This window comes from Meriones unguiculatus, chromosome 3, assembly GCF_030254825.1.
Source record: "Meriones unguiculatus strain TT.TT164.6M chromosome 3, Bangor_MerUng_6.1, whole genome shotgun sequence".
Taxonomy (NCBI): domain Eukaryota; kingdom Metazoa; phylum Chordata; class Mammalia; order Rodentia; family Muridae; genus Meriones; species Meriones unguiculatus.
In genome coordinates, this window is record NC_083351.1 from 22,942,000 (window position 1) to 22,966,223 (window position 24,224).

A 24,224-nucleotide genomic window follows, 5' to 3' on the forward strand; every position below is an offset into this window, starting at 1 on the left:
AACCTTTAATTGTAATTCTGGCACAGACCTCTTCGATGAGCTAACGTGTCCCAAAGTTTGGAGACATCCTGCCTGAGTTGCACTTTCTGTCTGACTGTGAACACTGCTGGAGAGAGTTTTAAGAACAGTCCGCCTGCAGTGACAGCATGCGAGTGAGCGAGCGCAGGCAAGAAGCAGGGCCCCTGTACATCCTGTCCTCCTTGCAAACCAGAGTAAGTGGGAATCAATAATGGCTGCCTTCTGACACAGAAGCACTTTCAAGAGTTTTTTTTTTTTTTTTTTTTTTTCCAATTTGAGGCAGTAGCAGATGATAACAAGAAACAAACGATGCATTAAGCACACTTAGAGTTTGCTTGAGCCAGTTGGTGAGTCATCCTTGGAGGTGCAGCTGATACAGCATGGGGTGATGGAACACAGCAGGAAAGGTGGGCTCCTCTTCTGGGAGTCAGCCAGGACCCAGGCACGTCAGGTAAGGACTCTGTCCTGGCTGCATCTTTAGATGTTGAGTTACCCTTTGCCCTGCTCCATGCTGTGTGAGAGAAGGGGGGCTGTGGGGGGGGGAGCTCCATCTAGGGAGGAGGAAGATGGCCTACTAGAAGGCAGGAAGTCATTGGGAGAGCATCAAGTGCTGAAAGGAGACTATGAAAGGCCTGAGGTTTGGGAGAGTGGGGCCTGGAGTCACTGAGGGAGTGGTGGGTGACTTTCCAGGACTCTCAGGTGGAAGGGACCTGCGTTTTCAGTGGATGCCATTATGGGTGGTCAGTAGCCAAGGGTTCCAGAAGTCACTGTGTGATTCTGCAAAAGCTTTCTTGCTAGCAGCTGTTTCTCTGAGCTGATCAGAGCTACAGAGGCTTAGCTGCATCTGTACAGGCTCTAGAATGTCACATTATCCCCCAAGCCAGGACCTCTTGTTGTCTGCTGAGAAAAGACAGGATAAAGCATGCTGTGTAGAGACTGACTGTGTGTGTGTGTGTGTGTGTGTGTGTGTGTGTGTGTTCCAAGTCAAACATCAGGGATCCCAGATTGTAGGGATCAGTATGATCATGTGCAAGCACCAAGGAATCTTTAGTACAAGTCAACTCACTCATATCTCAAGTGTCCTCTGTATTATCCAAACACACACACACACACAGAGAGAGAGAGAGAGAGAGAGAGAGAGAGAGAGAGAGAGGCTAAACATATATGTATGTTCCTTTGCTGCAGCTGGCTTTGGTCCACACCGAAGCATTCCAAGGGAGGGAGGGCTTTCTTCAGATTCCAGAGTTCCAGTCATCTAAAGGACAGGAAGAATGGCCTCACGTGCTCGTGTAAGCCGCAGAACCCACCTTCTCTCAGTGTCCCCAGACATGCTCTTTGGGATTCAAGAACCATCAGGGCAGTGACGGTAAACATGACCCGGCCCCTGAAGACAGAGTCCACATTTAGGGTTCCTCAGTGAGGTCCCGCCATACAAAATATACGAGTGGGGTACATCTGCCCGAGTCACTGCTTTCGCCTTGTCTGAAGCTCTGACTGCCTCAAAAGAGCATGCGTTTGGGGATGGAGGTGGTCTTCTCAGACCCCACTGTGTAGTCAAATCTCTTCGCACATAACCACACCTGCCTAATTTCTCTGTATCAGCCGGACCCGCACATCTAGTGAACACCTGCTGTGGGCCGGGGTCTGGGCCAGGCACCGGAGATATACACAGTCCCTGTCAACCTGGAGCGTCCAGAGGAGGAAATCTGGCCAGTGACCTAGGGTCTCAGGCTGAAAAGAGGGTGCACAGAGTAAGGCACACAAAGTGTTAAGTGGCTGGAGGACTCAGTAAGACAAATTTCTTTTTCATTATGTTATAATCATTCTGATGACAGCTCAATCGTAACACGATATAGTGTTTTTTAAGGAGATCATGATTAACGTGTGTAACAGTTAGAACCAATACTGACACCAACCTCACATTTGGATGGCTTACCTCCTCCTCTTACTCAACTCCTGTGATCTCAGCTTAACTTCTTCAATTAAAACACTGATTTTTTTTTAAGCCATGAGTTCTTTGCATCAATCTTGATTTAAAAAATGCTGTCTCAAATGCTATTTATCTTAAAATTTCAGTTAGGGGCCCCACTCTCAAACAGTGTACCTAAGGCGAGTATCCTGCTCATCTCATGGAATCCCAGCCCTGGGTCAGAGAAAGCTTCTTGGAGAGGGCCCTATCTGTGCTGAGGCCTAAGACCAAGGAGGAGGCAGCATTAAAAGGCTCAGCAGTAAGATGGAGAGGAAGGGCTCTCTGGGTGGAAGAAAGAAGCCAGGCCAAGTCCCGGATGCACCATTGTCAGCGAACAAAACTACTGCATCATTAATATCACAACCAACTTTCATTTTTGGAACTACCAATTTGCACACTGACTCCAGCCAGTGGCCACTGTGAGTATTTCATATATAAACTCATGTCACCCTTACAGTATCTCTAATGGAAGATACTCTTTTCTCCCATTTTAAGGGAGGAAACAGGAACAAAGACATTCAGAACTAGGTAAGGCCCAAGGGGCTCGAAGTGGTAGAGTTGAGACCTACAGATAGTGGCCTGGCTCCCAGGCTCCTCAGTTCTCGGGCACCTGCCCTCTGCAAGTTCAAGCACTTTCTGCAAGGTAGAGCTAAGGCTGGGGACATCTCTGATGGGCAGGACTAGCCCATGAAAGGGCCTTGTGTGATCTAGGTGCCAGACTGGACTTTAGACGGTCAGTAGTGGGAAGCTGATAAAGGATTCTCCTTTACTTGGCAGGAGACACTTGCATGGAGGAAGCTCACTCTGATCCCAGTCTGGGGCATGGCCTAGGAGTAGCTGGCTGGAGGCTGGGAGAGCATTCACATTCATTCCCTCAACAAATCCTGGGGCTGTCAATCTCATGTGGGCCACCTGGATGGTAGAGAATGCAGTCGGAACCAGAGCAGACAGATGTCTTGCTTCCGTGGAGCCTCTGTGTTGGTGAGGGATGTTCTGATGGTACCCTACACTGGGTCCAGGCAGAGGGGATGAAGAGAAGCAGGAAGATGTGAGGGGTCTGGAACAGGAAGAAGCCACGGGCTCTCCCAAGGATAAGGATGCAGGAGTAAGGGAGGGGCCGAGGTCTACCATACCTACAGGTCTGGCCTGGCCACGAGAGTGTGGTCCCCCCCAGACAAGAACACAGGAGGCAGGAGATAGCATGAAGGCTCACAAGGTTATGTTTTGTTTTTGGAACTGCCACTAAGAAACAGTTACCTGGATCTCAAGTTTGGGGCAGAAGTACAAAATCTGAAGACGTAATTCATTACGTCTTAGTGATTAGTGCCAGGAGAACTAGGACACTAATCAAGCAAGGTGAGATGACCCCAAATGGGACATGATGGACAGTTTTGGGGGAGCAGTAGTAGAGCAAATGACAGCCCAAGGTAAGTGGGGGTCAGAGAGCTTGGAGGAGCATGAGCTGAGGAGATCAGTAGACAGGGAACTGAAGGGTGGGGCAGAAAGCAGAAGATGAAAAAGAGACCACTGCTGATGCAATGAGCAACAGGATCGTGAGAGTCCATGCTCAATGGGAAGGGAGGATGGATCACCGCTGGTGCTGTGGGGACCGGTGTCATGAGAGCAAGTGTCCAGTGGGAGGGAGGATGGCACTGTGGGAGGATCAGAGGACTCTCAAAGAAAGTGGTTTTGTTTTTGTTTATTTTGACAGAGAGGAAAAAGAGGAAGTGTTAGGTCATAACTCTTAGGTTATCCACCTTTGGATGGTGGTTAAGATATTCTAAAGATGGGATGAGTTTGGCCATGGTGATGGAAATGGATTAGGTCAGAGAAGTGGGGAAGGGCAGCTGGAGGCTCCTGAGGGAGAGGGAGCAGAGCCCCTGTGCCTGCTGGTTGGCTGGCCTTAGCAACCAGGGCAGAGACTCTCCCCACTGACAGGAGTGGACAAGGACAGTGCGGCAATGAGTTTTCAGGTAGAGAGCAGGATACTGAGAAGACCTTTTGAAGCTGTCACTCTAGCAAACAGTAGCCTGAAGCTCAGTGGACAGCTGTGTAGCCATGGTCTGGTAAGGATGAAGCCCAGTCTCTTGCATGGACAGCGCCTGGCAGAACTGCCTGCCTTGCTCACACAGACATGAGAGGGATGGTGGGACTGATTCTGAGTTTTAGCAGAGGCTTCTGCTATAACTGTGGCTGAGTGGTAGCCAGGGCTGCCACTTCTCCTCGCCTTCGTGGGCTTTCCATTTCTGGTACTAGCTTGCAATCCTCTTTTATGACAAAGGTGTACAGTAAGGATGAGAGCAGGAGCTAGGAGTGGAAATGGAGACTCCAAGGAAAAGATAACCAAATGGGAGCTAGAGGGTTGACAAGAGAGAGAGCCAAAGGTCAAAGGACCCCAGAGCAGGTGGCATGACCAGCAGAGCCAGAGGACAAGTTCCACCTCTGAAAGGAAGTGGGAAGATGGAGATCTGAGAGACAAGGAGATGGCAAAATGTAGGGTAAAGAAAGAGGGAAAGGGGCAGTGATGAGGAGGAGGCAGGGAGCTGGAGGCTGTGTGATGTCCAAGGAGAAAACTACGATGAGGGGGGAAGGGTCAACATGGAGCTCATGAGCCTCCTCCAACACGGTGGTCATCAAGTATGAGGGAAGGAGCTGTTAGCTGTGAGGAGGAAGAAGAGGAGGAAGAAGAGGAGGAGGAGGGTTGGGTATAGAGGGAAGGACTCCCTGAAGAGCTCAGATCTAGAGGTGGAAGGATGAGGAATGAGAACTGGGGACCTATTTCTGAGAGGAGCAGGAAGCTGCTTTCTGTTCTAGGCCTTCTCCTCAAGCCCATCACTGAACTGGGAATGCAGAAACGGAGGCTCTGCCTGCTGACAGAGGCTTCCCATGCGCCTCTGCCTGGAGGAAAGGCCCCGCCTGGCCAGATGCCAGCCATGCCTGATGTCGGCACCCAGAATTACAAATAGATAAATGCAATTTTGACTTGGAGAAAAATGAGTCTTGCAATTTTCCCTATCATCTGGTTTAACCCAATTTCGCTTTGTAAGTGTATAACCCCTCCCCCTTGGGCCCACCAAAAGCAAGCCAGGAGGCCCCAGAGGTGGCATGCAAGGTGTCTTAGCATTCCATGGGGACTGGCCTCGATTTATTTGCTTCCCCTCCACCCTCCGCTTGGTTGTTTTAGCCCTGTCATTGGTGCTAGACGCTCAGGCTTCTCCCCATCTTCTCGGGCTTTTCAATTTCTGATTCTAAATTGGAACCCTCTTTTATGACAATGTCTGCACAGAAGGGCTGGTATCATGTGCCTCGATATATTCCGAGTCCTTTGATGTACTCTGAGAAGCGAAACTGCTGGGAGGGAGCTGGGGTGGGGGTTGGGGTGCCCAATCTAAACTGTTCTCTGTTGCCCTTCCAGAGAATGTGGCTCCGTCCGTTCCTTTACTTCTTCATGATGCCTCGACCCAAGTTAGAACTTCATGTCTTGCTTTTCATACAATCTCTTCAGGTCACCTCCCCCAAGACACTTGCCCCCAGACCACAGCGTGGAGGCCACCCACCCACCTTCTCTGCCAGCAACTGCTTTTTTCCTTTGTGGTACCAGGCACCCCTTGTAGCTGCTCATCTGTGCATTCAAGAATCATTCTAATGGTCACTGTCCTGGACACTGGGGATGGAACAGTGAGAAAAAGGACCAATATTACCCACCTGGCATCGGGCACCAGCTGAGTCCCCAACTTGACAACCTTCCTTGTACCAGCTCCATGATCTCCTTGCCCCTGTGGCCCCGCCCCTGGAGGCAAGTCCTATGAAAGCAGACATGCCTTGCCCGGGGAATCATGGACCTCTGTGTACCTAGCACTCTGCTGGAAGCACAGTAGACATTTAGTGCAATGCACAAGGTAGACCAGATGTTTATCGTGTAGAAATGGTGCTGAATGCCAGGCTAAGTAGGTGCGGGAAGACCTGGCACTGCCTGACCTCTGAACCCTGTGCTAAGAAGACACACAGTCAGATATGTGTGGGGAGGCTCTCCCCTCTCCTCTCGCTCCAATGGGACTCTTCTCAGCTGCTCTTCTTAACAGCCCGGTATCCTGTTTTTCGAATTCTTCTTGGTCTCAACTCAGGTCTCATAATTTTCCGGTCTGAGTGGCAGTAGCTAGCTGGTTGGTCTCCTCCTGTCTTCTCTATGCCGTATTCTTCAATGTGGTACAAGATCATCTGACTTCCCCACAGTTTCCTAAAGTCCTCAGGTTAACCTGTGCTTCCTGTTTGTAGAGGGCCCTTGTCTCCCCACCACCCTGGGGCCGGCCTTTTCCAGCGCCCACCTTGGAATTTGCATGTCAGGAAACAGTGATCTGTGGGGAGCTGATGTAGTATAATGATGGCCGTGAGGCCACAGCACTCTTGAACTGAATCCTGGTTTTGATGCCATGTAGTAGGCCTGGATCACATTGTCAATGTAGAAATCAGCGTGTTTGTGTGAGGATATGCATGACATGACACATGCGTGGACATCACAGGACAAGCCTGGCTGCTGGTCCACACTTTTTACCTTTTTTTTTTTTTTTTTAAGTCTTTCCGTCTGCTCCACATGTCGGGCTGGGCTCTCGGGACTGTGAACATCCAGAAATTCTCCTTTTTATGTCTCCCATCTTGCCACAGAAATACTTGGCTCACAGACATATATATGCTACTGTGTCCAGCTTTGGGTGTATTCTGGGGATCTGAACTCAGGTCCTAATGCTTGCAAGGCAAGGGCTTTCTCCTCTGAAGCATCTACCTGCCCACCCTGCCAACTCTTTCTGACCTCTAGTTTTTGTTTTGCATAAAACGGAGACTGTAATAACAGCTCTACGGACCAGGGTCACTGTGAGGGCTAAACGGGCTTAGGCGTGTGTAAGTTCATGGCCAAGATGCCTGGAACATGCATGGCGCAGATCCAGCAATGAGGTGGCACTTCCTCATTGTTACCATGTCTCCGTTGTTTGCAGAGCCCTGCCAGCTCATCCGCGAAGGAACCAGGCACCCGCTGTCTGCTCTTTCTAAAACGAACACCCCCTGCTTGGCTGCCAGACAGAGCCGTCTTCCAGAGTACATCCGATCCGGGCCTCCTTAGACTCATTAGGCCAACTCAGGGGCTCCTTTAGTGGCCTGCTGCCACAGTGATCTCCACTCAGGGTGCTGTATTTGGCTCCAGTCAATATTTAACGTCTCTGGGATCCAGGCAGCATTTCTGAAATGTATTTCAGATGAAATGTATTTTCAGCATTTCTGATGGGGCCAGGGCCCAGAGGGGCACCATTTAGGTGCCAGAAGGAGTTTGGGAATGCCAGGTAGCAGGCAAGGGTGTCCTGAAAAGAGCAGGTAAGGAGTGGCTGGGTATGCACCTAACTAACTAATCTGTTGAGACCAGGGCCAATGAGGCCCTAAAAGGAGGGGAGCTGATCCTGCTGGGCCGTTGCCCTTGGCTTCCTTTTAAGCCCTGGTCAATGCTGCCTTTTCCCGTGCCCATCTTCAGTTATGTGCCAGAGAAGGAGACATGAGCCTTGCCCTCAGAGGCAGTCTTGGCATCTTCTCCCTATTCACTCTTGAACTTGATTTAGGCAGAGATTTGAATTTTAAATAATGTCTTGTGTTTCTCTGTGTGTGTGTGTGTGTAATGCATGAGTGTGCACTTTCATGTGTGTGCATGCATATGTGTGTGCTCCTATGCATGCCCATATGTGCAAAGTGTGAGCCCTTGTGTGTAGGCCAGAGTTTGGTATCAGAAGTCTTCCCCAATATCACCCATCTTATATTCCAAGACCGGGTCTCTCACTGAACACGAAGCTTACTGATTCAGCAAGGCTGGCTGGTGGGCAGGGATCACCTGTCTCTGCCTATTCAGGGTTGGGCATATAGATACACACTTCTGTGCCCAGCTTTTTACATGTTGCTGGGCATCCAAGCTCAGATGCTCATTACTGCATGGCAGCATTTGCCTAGTGAGCCGTCTCTCAGCCTCCCGCCCCCTCAACAAGCCATCTCTCCCAGCCAAGGAATCCGTTCTCGGGTGACTCTGACACTCTGGTTCTGGGCCCTTCAAGGCAGTCTCAGCTTCTGACCGTGGGTCCCCTAAGAACTTTCACTCACTTCCCTGGTGTCCTCCAACAAGGGCAGAGGTTACTCCTTCCTCTACCACTTACTCCATGCTGGTGAAAACAGACTACAAATTGAGTGAAGGCCGACACAGCCCAGTCCCTATGGCCCCAGTGTCCTGAATAGTGTCCCTAACACATTGTAAGGTCTTAGGGACATGAGTCAACAGATGATCTCATTTCTGTCACAAGTCCCTGGGCTGTTGGACACCCTTCCTGAATGATCCTCACCTCTCTGTACCTCCATCTCCCCAGGAGCAAGGCGCGGGGGCGGGGGGAGGTGTAGTTCCTCCTCCCCCGGGTCAGCCTCCCAGATTGCGCATCAGGCTGCCAGATCCCAGGCTTCAGTAGGGATGCAAAGAGACATCCAGACTGATGTGAAAACTTGTTAGCAAGTTGTGTGTAATTTTATAATGTTTCTGGTAAGTGCTAATTGCCTGTTCCTTAAATATTTCTGGTTCTACTGGGAAGCAAAGCAATTGCAACTGTGAATGTGTTTCCCACAGCTGGCGCCCCCATGGAGGGAGACCATGTTTTTTAGGCTCAGAGGGCTCCTGTATTGGCAGATCCCAAGCCTCCTCCTTCACTCAAGCTGGAGCGATGACATCAGAGCAGAAGAGTCTCTGGGAGTAAATGCCCCAGTTTTTCTACTAGGACTTAAGCTTTTAAAGATGGAGAAGTTTCTTCTTTTTCTTTTGGCATGTGTGTATATGGGTGCTCATGCTGTGTGTGCACATGCATGCATGTGAGTGTGGAGGCCAGAAGTCAGTCTCTAGCATAGCTCCTCAGGTAATTGTGTATCTTGCTTTTCGAGACAGGGTCTTTCCCTTTTACTTGGGCTTTGCTAAGCTGTCTGAGCAGCAAACCCAAGAAATCCACCCAATTCTCCTTCCCCAGCTTTGAGACTACAACTGTGTGCTACCATGCCTGGCTCTTTCATGTGGGGTTCTGGGGACCAAATTTATGTCCTCATGCTTGCATAGCAAATATGTTACTGCCTGAGCCATCTCTCCAGCCCTGGGTTAGGGAGGGACTCTTACTGTGGGGAGGCTACAGAACTGTCTGCCTGTCTGCTCCAGAGTGGCACCCCTGCTCTCAGGGATGGGGTCAGGAAGCAGCTATGCCCAGAAGGAGCAGTCGAAATGATGGATATCATCCCTGCATTCCAATGCCTGCTGACATCCCTCAGGGCATCAACATTGGGCTAACCTCCCATGCCTTTGCCCAAGATATCTATGCAACATGGAATTTCCCTGAAGCTGGGATCAGTAGAAGGCCAACATGGGGTCACATGTAACAAACATGGATGCTTTGAGCAGTGTTTGTGGGGTAGAATAGTCACAGGCCTGATGAGGAGGAAGGAGAGAACAGTTTGTCAACCCAGTGATTCCTAAATGCCAGAGCCCATGCTGGATGCATGGGGATACCAAATCTTTGAGAGCCGTGGGTGATCCAACCAGTTATCTGTGCCTCTTCATGGACAAGGAAAGTCAGGTGAAGGGACTGGCTCCCAGGGGCCATGGAAGAATCTCAGTGTAAGCTGGGGTTGCCCAACCCTAAAGCCCATGGGGCAGTGAAGAGTGAATGACTCTTGGCACCTGAGAACCATGTGGTAATGGTGAGGAAGAGGGAATCAGAACGTTCTGAGGAAAAGGGAATCAGAACGTTCTGAGGAAGGCCTCTGAAAGTGGTGGGGTAAACTCATCACAGCTGAACTCTTCCACGCTTTTCTGAGAGCATGTTCTAGATGGTCCAGGGAGAAGGTCCAGGGAGAAGCCATGGCCTCTCTGCCTTGGGTGGAATCATAGGAGTCAGCATGTGGTCAGGGATGATCACGAAGAACTCGGTGTGCTATGGGGAAGACTTGGTACTTCCTAATGAAATCAATGGGACATGGAGAAGCTGTCACTCAAGTCTGTTTTTTTTTTCTCTCTCTCTCCCTCAAATAGGAGAACACAATGCCAGACTTGGAGTCTGGAAGATCACTGTGTGCCATGTGGCAGATGGGGAGGGAAGGGTGCTGGGTGGGTGGGAGGCCTGTGCTGCCAGCAACACAGCAACAGAGGATGACGGAGGCCTGGACCACAGCGATCAGAGTGGGATGCTGTCGAGGGGAGGGAGAACTGTAGGGATCTGGGATCTGAGTGAATGCATGGAAACAAGGAGACTGAGACAAGGTCCAGTGATAGATGGTCGTGCTGCTCATCAACCCTGGGGCATAGATGAGGTACAGGGGTGGTGGGAGAAAGGGTGGAGTTGGGGGAACCTACTTTGGGGTGATAATATGAACTGGGCATTTGTATGGATTTGAATACTGATGCCTTGCTTCCAGTGTGACAATTTTTAAAGTTGTTAAGTGAGGTCAGAGGAAAGGGCTGGCCTGATAGGACTTATGTCTTTATAGAAGAGAGGTCATGCCCTCTCCAAGGAAAGGCTGCATGAGGACGTGGGGATAGGGTGGCTGTTTGCCAGCCCTGAAAAAAGCACTCTCTAGGCCCTAAGTTGTCTAAAGCCTTGACCATCCATTTCCAGCCCTCCAGAGCTATGAGAAAGCAAATTCACCCGTTGTTCAAACCAGGCAGTCTGTGGTACTTCGTTGTGGGAACCTTGGCTCACTAGTGTGATGGGCTGGTTTGAGGTGTCAGAACCACCAGCACGAGCAACGACAGAACTGGGGAAAGTCTGTAGGGTTTAGTTTCAATAAAACTGAAGAGTCAGTATGACCAACTGCTAGGACACATGCTGAGAAGCAGCAGCAGTGTGTGTGTGGGGGTGGGTTGCAGCCAGTGGGAAGGGACAGCCAGATGTGTTGGGGGACCAGGCTCTGATAGTGGAATCACACCGGGGGCTCAACCCACCACCATTTGATATTAGTGGAGGTTGAAGGCTGAGGGGTTTCACCCATCCCTCAAACATGAAGTCCAGGTAGAAGGGAGAGGACAGGAGGAAGCATGGGTCCTGGCGAATGAACCTTTCCCAGGTTCTTACCACTGGACCATGATTCCCCCTGGCCTTCCATGAGTGCGCTTCTGCCCCTCTGCGCCCCTTTTACACAGATTAGGTATGGAATGTCCCTTTAAGGGCTCTGTGCATTGAAAGTTTGGTTCCCACCCTCTATCTTGGAAGGTACTGGAAACCTTGGGAGGCGTTTCTTAGTGGAGGAAATAGATGAGTGGGCATGATCCTTGACATCTTATTCCTGTTCTCTCCCAGTCTCTGCGCTCCCTGCCCACTGGGACGTGAGCCATCTCCACCACACCCTTCCCTTCCCACTATGTCTTGTCTTCCTCAGCTCTGGGATCAGTAGAGCCTGGGACACTGACTCCTTCGAAACCAGCCTTCTTCCCAGAGGTGCTCTGTCATGACGATGACAATTCTGACTAACCGCCCCCCCGACCCCACACATCCCCACACCTGATATTGACCACAGCGAGCCTTCCCGTTTTCCATCCAGCCTGAACAGCAAGAGGATGTGGAATGAGGTGGGTCCTCAAAACAGGATCTATGAGCAAACATGGGCCATAAAACGCAGATCCAGGTCTGGCCCAGAGGTCCAGAACCCGAGGGACAGGGTGGAGGGAACACTGATGAATTTTCTGTGCTATCATTTCACTGTCATAACAGCTCTGAGGCCAGCATCATTATCTGTCTTGTGAGTGGGAAAACTGAGGCTCTTAGAGACCACATGGGGTTCCCAGGGTCATGGCTGAGGAACCATGCTGAGATTCAGCGGGGTCTGAGCCAATTCCAGAGTCTATTTGATCATCACAGACCCTGCTGCACACAGTCTGACACAGCCGGGGAGGTTGGAGAGGCCCCTAAACACACAGACTGTCTTTCATAATCAGTCATGGCTCCAGGAAAGCCCTGATGGTACTAATCTGTGACAGGCATCCACACGGGTATGCTTACACCACGGCGAGGAGGCTTGTCACTGTGATTGAAGCACCCAGCACCAAACTGGCCACACGGCAGGTGTTTAATCAATTCTAGATGACTGAAACAAAATCAGGAACTAATGAACACACCTCTGACCTCCAGTGACCTGGACTCCAGGTGTCTGCTATACGGTGCACCTAATTGGGGGAAGTTTCGGCTCCTGTAAAGATTTTATACAGGCTTAAAATTCAGTAGCTTTGGGAAGCTGTCAGTACAGGAGGAAAACCGCATGCTGTGATGCTAGAGAGCTGTGGGCTCAAATCCCAGCTCTGCCACTTCCTGGACTTCTGTGTAGCCCCAGGCAGGTTACTTAACCCCTCTGTGCCTCAAAGGGGTTGGGGGAGAGGAGGTGATGTTTTTCTGGTAGGAAGGACGGGAGGGAGGGAGGGAGGGAGGGAGGGAGGGAGGGAGGGAAGAAGGGAGAGAGAGAAAGAGAGAGAGAGAGAGAAAGAAAGAAAGAAAGAAAGAAAGAAAGAAAGAAAGAAAGAAAGAAAGAAGAAAGTAGAGAGACAAAGGGAAAGAAAAGCAGGTCAGTGCTATTCCCTACTCCACACTGATGGTCCCTGAGGCTCCACCAAGTCTGTACATGACAACACTCAACAATCCTGAGATGTCGGTCATAAGGATGCTGGCACACAGTAGGCTCTCAGCAAGTGTCATGGGCTTTGTAGTTCAGTAATGTCACCTCAAACTGATCTGATTTCTTTCTCCTGTGTGACTAAACATCAAATATTTGGACACAGCTCTCAAGTCTCCTGAGTCCCTCTCCCCCAGCACCATATAAACATTAGAGGATCACAAACATTTCTCATGGGGATTGGCTTAAATCTCTCCAAAGCTGGGGCCCTCTGCAGCTAAGCTCTCCTCTCCAGTGACTGATCAGGGCAGAAGAAAGTGTGAGAAGGCCTGGGTTCCATTCTAGCAGCTGAGGTGTGTGCCGACTGGTGTTATCTCTTTTAGGCTCAAGGTATCTGTGTCACATCCAAACCTCAGGTGGAGCATGAACCGATTAAGCGGTCATTTCCTCCCCAAGCACTGATGAACATTTGCAGGATTTTGGAATCAGGGATGCTGCAGAACATGCATCCCCATTTTCACAGCAGTGAGTGACAGAGTTGGGGCCCCATCAGGATCCTTTTGGCTTCCTGCCTGGGGCTCTTTGCATCACACAGCTGCTCAGGTGTTCAGAATGGCCCCAAGGACATAACTTCCTGTGCACTCCTGCAGGTAGCCCTAGCTGCTTTGATCCCTGCCCTCCCTCGTTCTTCTACTGAGGGTGGAGCCCAGGCCTTCTCTCATGCTGAGCAGATACTCTACCACTGAGCACGCCTCAATGGACTTTTCTTCTTTTCGCTGTTTTATATATTTTTGTTTTATGAGCGTCTGTATACATGTATGTGTACAACATGGATGACTGGTTCACACAGAGACCAGAAGAGGCCTTCCAGAACTGGAGTTCAAGGAAGGTTTTGAGCCTCCACCTAAATGCTGGGAACGGCACCCTTGGAGTTTCAAAGAGTAGTGTGTACTCTTTACCGCTGAGTCATCTCTCCAGCCCAACTTTTCAGGTTTTAATTTTGAAACAGGATCTCAATGAGCTGCCTAGGCTGTTTTAGAATTCACTTGTAGCCCTGGCAGGCTTTGAATGTGTGGTCCTCCTGCCTCAGCTTCCAGAGTAGTTGGGATCACAGGCCTACACTGCCAGGCTGGGCTCCTCTTTCTTCTTCTCCTCCTCCTCCCCGCCCCCTTTTCATTAATTAATTTATTTATTAAATCTCATCATCTCTACAGATTGTCCTGTGACTGAGGCGGCATATTATTATTTTATTCATATTTATGTATTTATTATTTATTTGCTTAATTGCATCTAAATTATTTAATCACTGTGTTTCTCTGGGTGAGGAAACAGTGCCTGGAAAGGCCCCATGGCCCCCACAGAGCAGCAAACTGTCAAAAGTAGGATTTGTACTTGGCATGGCCAATCAGGCATCCTGTCCAGAGCTCTGCCTCCACTAGACCCAGGCTCCCATTCTGAGAAGAGTACACTGGCCGTCTCTACTCTGGTGACGTGGTAGAGCGAGCGTTAGTATTATGGGCTACCCCCTGTTAGCTATTGGGTGGCTGCAGTTTTAAATCCCTGACTCTGTAACTGAGAGCATATTTGGAGATCGAGTCTGTGCAGATGTCATCAGGAGGGGGTATACAGAGAGGGTGGGGTGTGCCCCTAACTCAACACTTGGTACCCTTATGAGAAGAAATACACACCAAAATGTGTGGAGATACCAGAGATGTGTCTGTAAGCTAAGGAGTACCAAGAACCGTTAGACATTGCCAAATGTGAGGAAAAGTGAAGACAGATGCTACCAGAGTCTCAGAGGGAACATGCCCTGCTGACATCTGGGTACCAGGTTCTCCACCTCCAGACAGGAACACACATGTGCGCAGGAACATGCTGCTGTTACTTTAAGGGACCTGGTTTGTTTTGGTTTGTGTCCCTGGTTTGGGACACCCAGCACCTCTGGTGTGCCCAGCGTAGAAACACAAGAGGTCCTGGTATGAGAAACCGTTAGTGCACCAGGTAGGTCTGGGTAGGGGAGTCACCCTGGGGACATTCTTCTCTGTGTCCGGACTCCTCGTTCTAATAGTAATAATGGATTACTTTTAGGACTCAGTACCCACTCCTCCAGAAAGATGCTTGTTCCCTTTTTCTCATTCTCACTGCCGGGGTGGGAAGCCATCTTGCATTAATATCCATTTGTTTTGTCTCCCTACTAGAATGGGGCAAGGCCTTGGGTCTAATACCAGAGCTTGATCCCTCACAACACGACTCCTTCTGCCTTCTTTTGACCAACATATCTTAAAGTTCATGACGGGTGATAATAGGGATATCCCACAGACCCTGGAAGGTGCCATTTCTTTAGTGTCGGTTACTGAAAGGAGTGGAGACCCTTGTCTGCATCTTCCCCAGGCCATCCACAATGGCGGCTACCTGTCCTCCTGTGTTAAACACCATCATTCATTCATCACAAGGTAGCTTGGGAGACCAGTGGGCCCAGTGCAAAGATTAAACCAAAACAAAACCAAAACCAAACGAGGCTCAGCAAGTCTGCAAATGCCATGTATGAATTAGGGATGAAACCTGTGTCCACAGCTGGCCTAAGATACCCTGCACACCAACTGATCTGTCCCAGGTAATCCTCAAAATTGTCCGGTATGGTGGGGACTGGGGGACACTGAACCAAGAAAGAGGTCAAATACTGAGTCCAAGGAGAGGCATGGAAGGGGCTAGAGTTTGAACCTAGGCTTCGTGCTAGTAGATGGAGGCCCCACGTTTCCTTCTCCCTGGCTGAGCCTGCCAGGCTCCTTGAAAGCAGTTACCTTCATAGGAAGCCTTGAATCCCAGGGAGCTGCCGCTGCTGTCGCTCTGGAAGAGGAGCCACATTTGATGGTGGGTGCTGACGATGAGGTCTGGGACGGTTGTACCCGTCAGGCTGTTGGGAGAGAGATCCTTAGAAGTCTGTACCCTGCCAAGGGCCAAGGGGAACGAAGGAGCCAGACCCACCACGGGACTATTATGCTCTAAATCTGGAGCTAGGCCACGTGCACAAGGCAGAGGTGTTTCCTGGCTCTTGTTGGGTTACTGTGTTAGATGTAGGGGCATTGAATGGTCTCTCAAAGCAAAGGTCCGGCCCAGCCCCGAGGAAGTCCAGGACAGCCTGGTATCATGGTATCATGGGCCAGGAAAAGTGGTTATAATAAAAGTGGTTTATAATAACACTTTGATCGCCTCAATGGGAGATTAGACTGCCAGGGACAGAGGTCACCTAGAGTAGACATTGTGAGGTGGCCGAATCAGGGTGTTCCAAAGAAGCCATTGGCTAGTAGGAAGAGCCAGGCATATAGGCACAGAGCCTTTGTTTGGCTTTGCCCGAGACTGCTCAGTCTGAACCTTTCATGTAACTTCGCCGTGAAGTCTGTCTGCCTTGGCTGGGGTGGAGAGAGGTAGATGGATCATTGCAGATACCGGGAGCACCACAGCCCCCTGTTTGGGGACCAGTGCAGACTCTATGAACCTGTCTCTGTTTCCCCATTCCCCACCCAGACATAGCAATTCACTTACATGTAGAGGACTGTCTTTTGGTCCCCATCCTGCCCACCGTCCCCGACTGTCAGGGTGTCATAGCCCCTCTCCAGATCGAACTCTTCAAAGGCCAGCTTGATGACCTAGACGAGGGAGCACAGTGTTAGGGACCTGGCAGTGGCAGTGAAGAAGTCTCTGGAAGCCTCACTGTGTCTCTGGGGGAGGAGACACACTGCCCATTTCTATGTCATCCTGAGGAACAAGACTATTTCTCCATAGGCTATGTGGTCCCTGGGGAGGGGGGCCTGATGTCTCTGAGGATGTTTGAGGCACATCTGGCCAGTTCTGGCAGCTGTCAAAGAGCCACCAGGCACAGCTGGCAGACCACAGGATGATTGGACTCGTTCTTCATGCTTTCATGGTCAGAAGTCCCCCCAGGCTTGGTGGCAGTATTAGACCACATGTCTAATCTTAGCTGTCCTGTCCCCTGGGGCTGGAGAAGACTCCCCAGCAATTTCCTCTCTTCCCTACCAACTCTTCCATCCCTTCTGTTGGTTTATTTGCTGACTAAATTAATGCTCTTGGAAGGAGATTTCAACAAGAGCTCTCTCTCTCTCTCAGCTTGCCTTAGTCCCATCTTCTACAAATATTTACTAAGCAGTTGCCATATACCAGGCTGCAGTGGGCTCTTCTGTTAACACAGCACAGTCCCTGCCATACATGGATGCCATTTGTATACCATACTGTGTCTGCCTTGCTTGAGATAGGGGTTCCAAGAAGCACCCTGATACTCCAAGGACAGGTTCAGTGGTGGGAGTCATGGAATGAGAGGAGCAGAGAGAGGAGGTGGGGCACTACTCATGACTGAGGCCTCTGAGGGAATTCAGACCTTAAGGGTGGCTGAAGGGGACAGGCCATGCTCTGAGAGGGAATCCAGGGTAAAGAATCTGAGCTATAGCAGAGAAGGAGAATTCTAGAACAAACAGCAGACAACAGGTCTACAGACGGCATGCCTGCCAGCTCCCTCGCTCTGAAGGCTGTCTGGCCAGACCTGCAGAGCACCCGGAAGGTTTGGAACTACAGTTCGCCTGGAGCTTAATTCAAAGTCCCCACCCACGCACGTGACCTTTCTTCTGAGAGAGGCAACATCAGTCTGGCTGCTGGTGTGGAACTGACTGGCAGCTGTGAGCTGGGTCATGAGAAGGGCTGAGGCCTTTGGCAGAGAAGCAGCAAAGGAGACGGAGGACCCAGTGACGTTTGGGGATGTGTGCCTGAATGTGTGAGGCTCGGATGGGGTGGGAATAAAGAAGGGAAATTTAGGATGACTGACAGGTTTTTGGCTTGGGCAGCTGGGCAGCGGGTGAGGCCAATTGTGGATACTCCAGACCAATGTCTAGCTTGGTCTCTTTTTGCCTCTTTGGTTCTGATGCTGATCTTCCTGGGAAGCTGAAGATGTCCTTTTTGCTGTTGACAGACTCCCTATAGCAGGGTCTTCCCTGACTGTGATGGATGCCTTCTTCAGGTTTCTCTGCTCCAATCAGCCAGCCCAGCACCCAGGCCTAGAGGCCAAGTGAGTCTTACTCCTATTACCCGACTTACTGCAGAAGCAAACTAATGCTGCCCACACTGGTGAGCTAACACCTCCTCACAGACCCCTCAGCTTGGGTGTGGGGCTCACATGTCTGGTGAGAAGATTAGATAAGGGAGGGAGCCATACTCTGTTTGGGAGAAAGCCCAGGGGCTTCCTGGAGGAAGTGAAGCCCAGTGGCATTTAGAGAATAAACCACCTGGAGTTAAGCTATTGGATGTGGATGATAAAATGATCATCAGAGTGGAGGGAGAACAGAAATGTTAAAACAGTGTGACTTGTCCAGAGACTTCTGTGTGTATGTGCATGTTTTTTTTGTGTGTGTGTGTCTTTGTGTGTGTCTCTATGTGTGTCTGTGTGTATGCCTCTGTGTATGTGTGTCATGTGTGTGTGTCTGTGTGTGTGTGCTTTCTGTGTCTGTGCATATGTGTCTGGGTGTCTGTGTATATCTGTTTCTCTCTCTCTTTCTCTCTCTCTCTCTCTCTCTCTCTCTCTCTCTCTCTCTCTCTCTCTCTCTGTGTATGTATGTGTAAGCATGCTGTATGTTTGTCAAAGCCAGAGAACAACCTTGCATGTTCCTCTAGTAACACCAACCTTCTCTACCACCGTTGTTTAAACACAAGGTCTCTCACTGGCCTGGAACTAACCAATAAGACTACCCAGACTGGCCAGCAAGCCCCAGGGAACCTTGGGATTACAAGTGTGCACCAGACAGACAAGGCTTTCAAAAAGGTGTAGGGGTAGGGATGGTCCTGGGGATTACATTTCTGTCCTCTTTACTAACTGGGCTACCTCCCCAGCCCCTGTCCAGAGACGTCTGGTAAATCCAGTTATTTAGTTAAGCGGGGAGCAGGGAGTGGAAGCATGACAGCGGCAGGAGGAACCACGCTAAGAAAGGCTGTCTGCCATCTTATGGATTTGGGCCTGTGTCCTAAAGACAACAGGGAACCAGTGAGAATGTTGGAAGCCAGGGCTTGATGTGAGGTGCCTGCTGCAGAAGCAACCCAAGAGACAAGTTCATCAAGAAGTCACTGAGGGAAGAGATGCTAGCGAGATGTGATAGAATGTGATCATCTATAGTGTGTGTGTGTGTGTGGGGGGGGGGTGAGTTGGATATTCCTTCCTGGCCTTCTGTCCTGAATGTTCCCTGTTGGCTAACAGCATCATCAAATGATTCCTTGTTCAGGCTGGAATCTCCTCCCCATCTCTTGTCCTCCAAAGTCCTGCTATGTAAAGTCATTCTGGGAGTGTTAAATCCAAGACTACATATGGAGAGCCCTTCCACATCTGTTCCCTTGCAGGGCTGGGTTCTCATCACAGTGACCACTGGGATATAAACCATCTTTCAAAGGCTCGTGTTTGAACACTTGGTCACCGGTGAGTGGCACTGTTTCGGGAGGCCGTGGGACCTGACTAGAGGAAGTAGGACCCTGGGGGCGGGACCTGAGGTGCACAGCCTGGCCTTGTTTTCCTGTTTCAACTCTGCTCTCTGGTCCTTTGAGATATGAGAAGGCCTTCCACAAGTCCCGGGCCACTCCAAACTCCCTCACACCTTCCATGCTGTGCTGTTTCGTCTCAAACTGTGAACTGAGAGACACTGTCTCAGCTTTCATTGCTCTGGTCAAAGAGCTGGTCAAAACGAGGAAAGGGAAAGCTAAGACTGGCCACCATCAGGATATGCTCACTTCCTCCCCTCTACTCACAGCTCCCCTGGCAACTGTCTCTGCCCCAGGGCTCACCACCTCTGAACCCACAGTTCTTGTCCATACTCCAGGCATACGTAAAAGCTGAGAAAGTATCCAATAGCATGGTGCTTTCCCAGCCTTTTCTGACTCCTGGCCTGGCCTGGACTGCCAGACTGTAGGCTCCCTCACAATATTGGAACAGAGCTTGGCCAGCCATTTTGGTAAAGAGTCACATCAGAAATACCTTTGAGGACCACACATTCTCTGCCATGCTGCCCTGCTCTGTGCGGCACGCAAAAAGCCACACAGCAGGTGCTTCCATGGACATGGCTGCTGTGTCCCAGTCAAATCTTATAAAGCAAGTGATGAGCTTGATGGCCCCTAGGTCCTGGGCTGCCAAGCCCTGGCCTTGGAGAGTCCCTGAGATGTCTAAGCACAGTCTTTAATCATCTTAGAAGATTTCTTCACTACAATAGCTCATGCCTATCACGGGGTTAACTGTGTTCTAAGCTTATTATTCAGGCCTGCACATGTGAAAATCAAGCTAGCTCTTATTCTACAGAGACGAAGGCCCAGACAGAGACATGACGTGGCTTGCCTAGGCTCACCCAACCCGATGGCAGAGAACTACTGTCACACAGGCTCCTTGCTTCCGTGCTCTACTGCCTTGGAGCACCCCTGCAGGGTCTCAGGGGCAGTGACCTACCCTCTGAAGCTGCCCCAGGCTCTCAGCTGGGTCCCAGCAGGTGCTTGACAAATGCTTGACACACAGAAAGCACCCCCAGCCAGATGATGTCCCCGGAAGGAGGATCAGTCACGCTCTTTGGTGGCTCTACAGCTCTGGCTAAACATGGTTGTTGTATCAGTCCCTTCCAGCCAGACCTGGGGTAAGGGACTCCTTGAGGGAGTGCCTGATTACCAGGCCCGTAATGGGAAAACATTGCTTTGAAGGGCAGAACCCTGAGTCATAAAATGATTCCCATCACTGGTTCAAGCTGCCATAGGACATGAACCACACTGAGGAGTACAGACCAGGATGCAGGGGCTAATTACATCAAGAGGCGGGTTCAGCACACAGCGACTTGCCTTCCAGCAGGCCCTGGCACACCAGGTATCCACGCTTCCCTTTGTTCTATTCTTCTCTGCTTTTGCCTTTGTTTAAATGCAGGATGCTATAATGACTCATTAACTACCATGCAGATCAATCAAGCTCACAAGACCCCTTTGTGAGGCAGGAGAGCCTTCAGTGGGAGCAACTGGCATGATCAAGAGCCACATTTGTATACAGCTCTGACATCCAACTTAAGCCCATTAGATAAATGGATAAACAAACACATCTTCTGGGACATGATTACTGAGTGCCTGCCATGTGCCACGCGTGGAGCTGGCCGCTTCCCATTAAATGATCTCACCACAACTTAGAGCAGCATTGAAACACCGAGATGCACACAGACCACGAGCACGGGGGAACTGCAAGAAAGAGAAGGGTGGGAGGAGGATCCATGGAGGAAGGAGACGATACGAAGGGCCTGGCAGTGCAGAGGATGTTACAGGCTCTGCTAGCAAATGCTATGAGTGGTTCGGAGTCAGGGAGGAGCAGAAAGGTCAACCGAGGCAGGAGCTGGTGGGGCTAGAAGAACAGTCCCCATGAAGCTTCTGTTGCATGGTGCCCCAAGGCTGGCTGTCTGGACTGACTTCATGGTCAAGTAGATCGGAAGCTATGAGTCAGCATTAAAGGACAGGAGGCAGAGAGACCTAGTGCAGGAGCTGGTTGTGGGGACCCAGGGTGGGAGGAGGGGCTGGTGAATCGAGGGTCTCTGATGGCAAACCGAGAGTGCACCAGACAGGGCTGCAGGTGGGACTCCTGGGTGCAAGACAACTTCTCCTGAAAATGGTGCCAGATGTTCTTGAGCAGAGGAAGAAGCCCAGGCCTGGACGATCTAAACAGGGTAAAGTATCTCTCCACTGCGCATTGTGCTCATGGTGGGAGAGACAGGCACAGTGCCGGGAGCCTTTCTAGTCTTGCTTTCAGGGAGACTAGGGAGCCAGTGGTAGGGCCTGGGACTATGTAGCCACCGCTGTGCTGATAAGAAAGCAGAGGGAGGAATGGGGAGCTGGGCATGCCGGGGTGGCATGGGCCTCCCAGAGAAGACTACACTGTCTCCTCAGCCTGGAGGAACAGAGAAGGCATGGGGATACACCTCTGAAGTACAGCAGGCAAAGAGACTCAAGGGTCAGGCCTGGCTTTTAACCACAGTTCAAGATGTCTGGCACTGGGGCTGCTGGAGCGGGCAGTGGGTATATCCCCGAGCATGGACAGGAGGAAACAGTTCTTTATCGAAGCCTGGCTGGTGGGGCCACTGGAGGGCCACTGAACATAGAGGCTCCAAGCGTTCACAGGGCTGGCTTGATGGGTTCTTTGCAGGGAACGGTCCTGGGAATCTGCAGCAGTAAGGGGCCTCCCTAGCTATTTCTGATGGTGTAGGCAGATATCACATTAACACTAAGATGACTATTGCAAAGTGGCCCAAATGCCTGGAGTGGGCCTGGCATTGCCCAGGGATGCCACACACCTGTTTTCTCTTTCCTTGAGCGTGCCAAGCTCCAGAAATGCTAAGCAAGTGGGGTTACTTATGTCTAGTTTATTGAGAGGGGATGGGCCCTCTCTCTGCCTCCCCTTCAGGACTAGGTTCTTGCCTCTGTGGTGTAGACTTCAGAACCTCTGGGTTCTTTCTGTGATCATGCTAATGCAGGCTCATGGCCAGCCCCCTACCATAACTGCTCCTCTCTGCAGGCCTGGAACACCCCTCCCACACACACACACCAGATCCTTGCTGGGCACTGCTAGTAGGAGCTATGCAGAAGCTGCAAGTTCAAAAAGGACGCTCTTGCCCACATGGTGCTCAGCTGCCCGGGAAGTAACACTGCTCTTCAAAGGAAGTGGCCGAATCACATATACCCCAGTCCTCAGATGTCAGGCCCACCTGTCACCATGCCTGGTCTGTGCAGAGGGAGTAATGGTCTTCCACCCTGGCTTTCTATCGCCTGGTCAGAAATACTCAGGTCTCAACATCTGCCTCCATCCACTCTCCACCCTGAGTGTCCCTGCTTGCTCAGCCCTGGCCTGCACATGGACCCCAGGTTTCGGTCAGCATTCAAAAAAAGAATACAGGTCAAAAGAGCCCCATCCATCCTCTCTCCCTCTGTGTCCACTCTTCATAAGTCAAAGCATCTTCATCCCCAGCCTCTGCTGCCTCACCTCCACCAACCTAGCTCCCAGCCCTGCTGTCTGGTCCATACTCAGCCTCCATTCCATCACCACTGCCATTGCCAGGAATGTCCTGCCTGGGGAAGTCCTGCTTTCCCCTCTGATTCTCCGCCTACCTCCCCATGGCCCCATGCCTCTTTCACTCATAAGGATGGCTTCCATGTCCATGCAATCTCCCAGTTCTCGTCACAGTCAGATCCCTTCCTTGGGCTTCTATTCCTATCCATGTGTCTGTCCCTCTCTCTTGAATCAGATTTGTGCATCATGGAGCACCCATGCACCCTACAGTCTGTGTCCCTCCCTCTTCTGCCCTGCAAAAACGATGTTCAACCTTTGGCATTTTCTCTTTGTGTGTTTGCAGAAATTCATGCATGTATATGAGTGTGAGGGGGCAGATGTGTGTACATCCATGGAGGAGAGTTTATGTGTGTGTATATGCATGTTCACAAGCATACCTGGAGACATCTGCCGCCTTTAAAAAAAATTTTTTTTGACAGTCTTTTGCTTGGACCTGGGGTTCTCTAATTAGTCCAGGTTGGATCATCAGCAAACCCCAGGGATGGATTTATGGAATTCAGCACACATCACTATGCTTGGGTTTTTTTTTTTCCTGTGAGTTTTGAGGATGGAACACGGGGCTTCGTGCTTGCAAGGCAAGCACTCTACCAGGCTGAATTATCTCCTCAGCCATTATATTTTCTTCTAAATACCCTCACTGGCTTAAGTTAGCACCGAGTAATCGTTCACTTGCTCACTAGATTAATAGTTGTTGAGTGCCTACTGTGTGCCAAAGCACCAATCGTCACTTGGAATGCTGTGTTCTTTCTCTACTGACCATCCGTTACACCTCTCCCACACTCTAAAGCCCTCTCATCTGCTCCTGGTTGATGGCACCATCTTCTCACTTTGTTAACTGCACCAGCCTCCTAAACGGTCTCTCTCTCTCCATACATCCTCCTCTGCTCCTCTCCACTGCTGCCCTGTGAGATTGGTCAAAGGTCTCTGACTCCAAAGCTCTTCTGGTTCACCCTACCCTGCCTACCCTACAGTGTCCATCCCAGCTGCTCCCATCTGTACCTTTCCAGTCAGCAGCAGAGAGTGCCACAACTCAGACTGCAGGGACACTGGAGCCAGAAAGACTCTGCAGGTCAAATCTGTGTTCTGCACTTAATGGCCATGTGTGCTGGCCATTTCCAAACCTTTAACCTAGCTGTAATCCAGTTTCCTCGCCCATCTGGTAGGTCTGTTAAAAACCCAATTCATTATGCAATTAAGAAAATGCAATGGATCCTTTATAGAGCGGGATTCATTTGCTCAGTGGCTGGCACAGGCTAGGCGTACAGCAAAAGCTATTATTGTTATTAACGATAGCCTAATGCATTTAGCTTCACATTCTTTCGAAATAAAGCCTAAACCTCTGGGCTGAGCTTGTGGGTGCCTTATGACGTGGATCCTATTTGCCTTTCCTTCAGTGGCTGATCCAGGCTTGGGGACTTACTTGCATTCTCAGAGGCTGTCCCAAGCCTCCGTGCTTTTGCA

At 50.5% G+C, this 24,224-nt stretch overlaps 1 protein-coding gene across 3 annotated transcripts in view; it reads right to left on the reverse strand.

Moving 5' to 3' along the window:
* Csmd2 (CUB and Sushi multiple domains 2) overlaps positions 1-24,224 on the reverse strand; it is a 550,287-nt gene that overhangs the window by 208,603 nt on the left and 317,460 nt on the right. For 2 of the 3 annotated variants that reach the window (XM_060379514.1, XM_060379513.1), the window contains exons 11-12: positions 16,184-16,287; positions 15,442-15,554 (exon numbers count right to left, since the gene is read on the reverse strand). The exons of the other annotated variant lie outside the window; for it this stretch is intronic. In XM_060379514.1, coding sequence (XP_060235497.1) covers positions 15,442-15,554; positions 16,184-16,287 — 217 coding nt within the window. The remainder of the gene's footprint in view (positions 1-15,441; positions 15,555-16,183; positions 16,288-24,224) is intronic. 3 annotated transcript variants of the gene reach the window in all.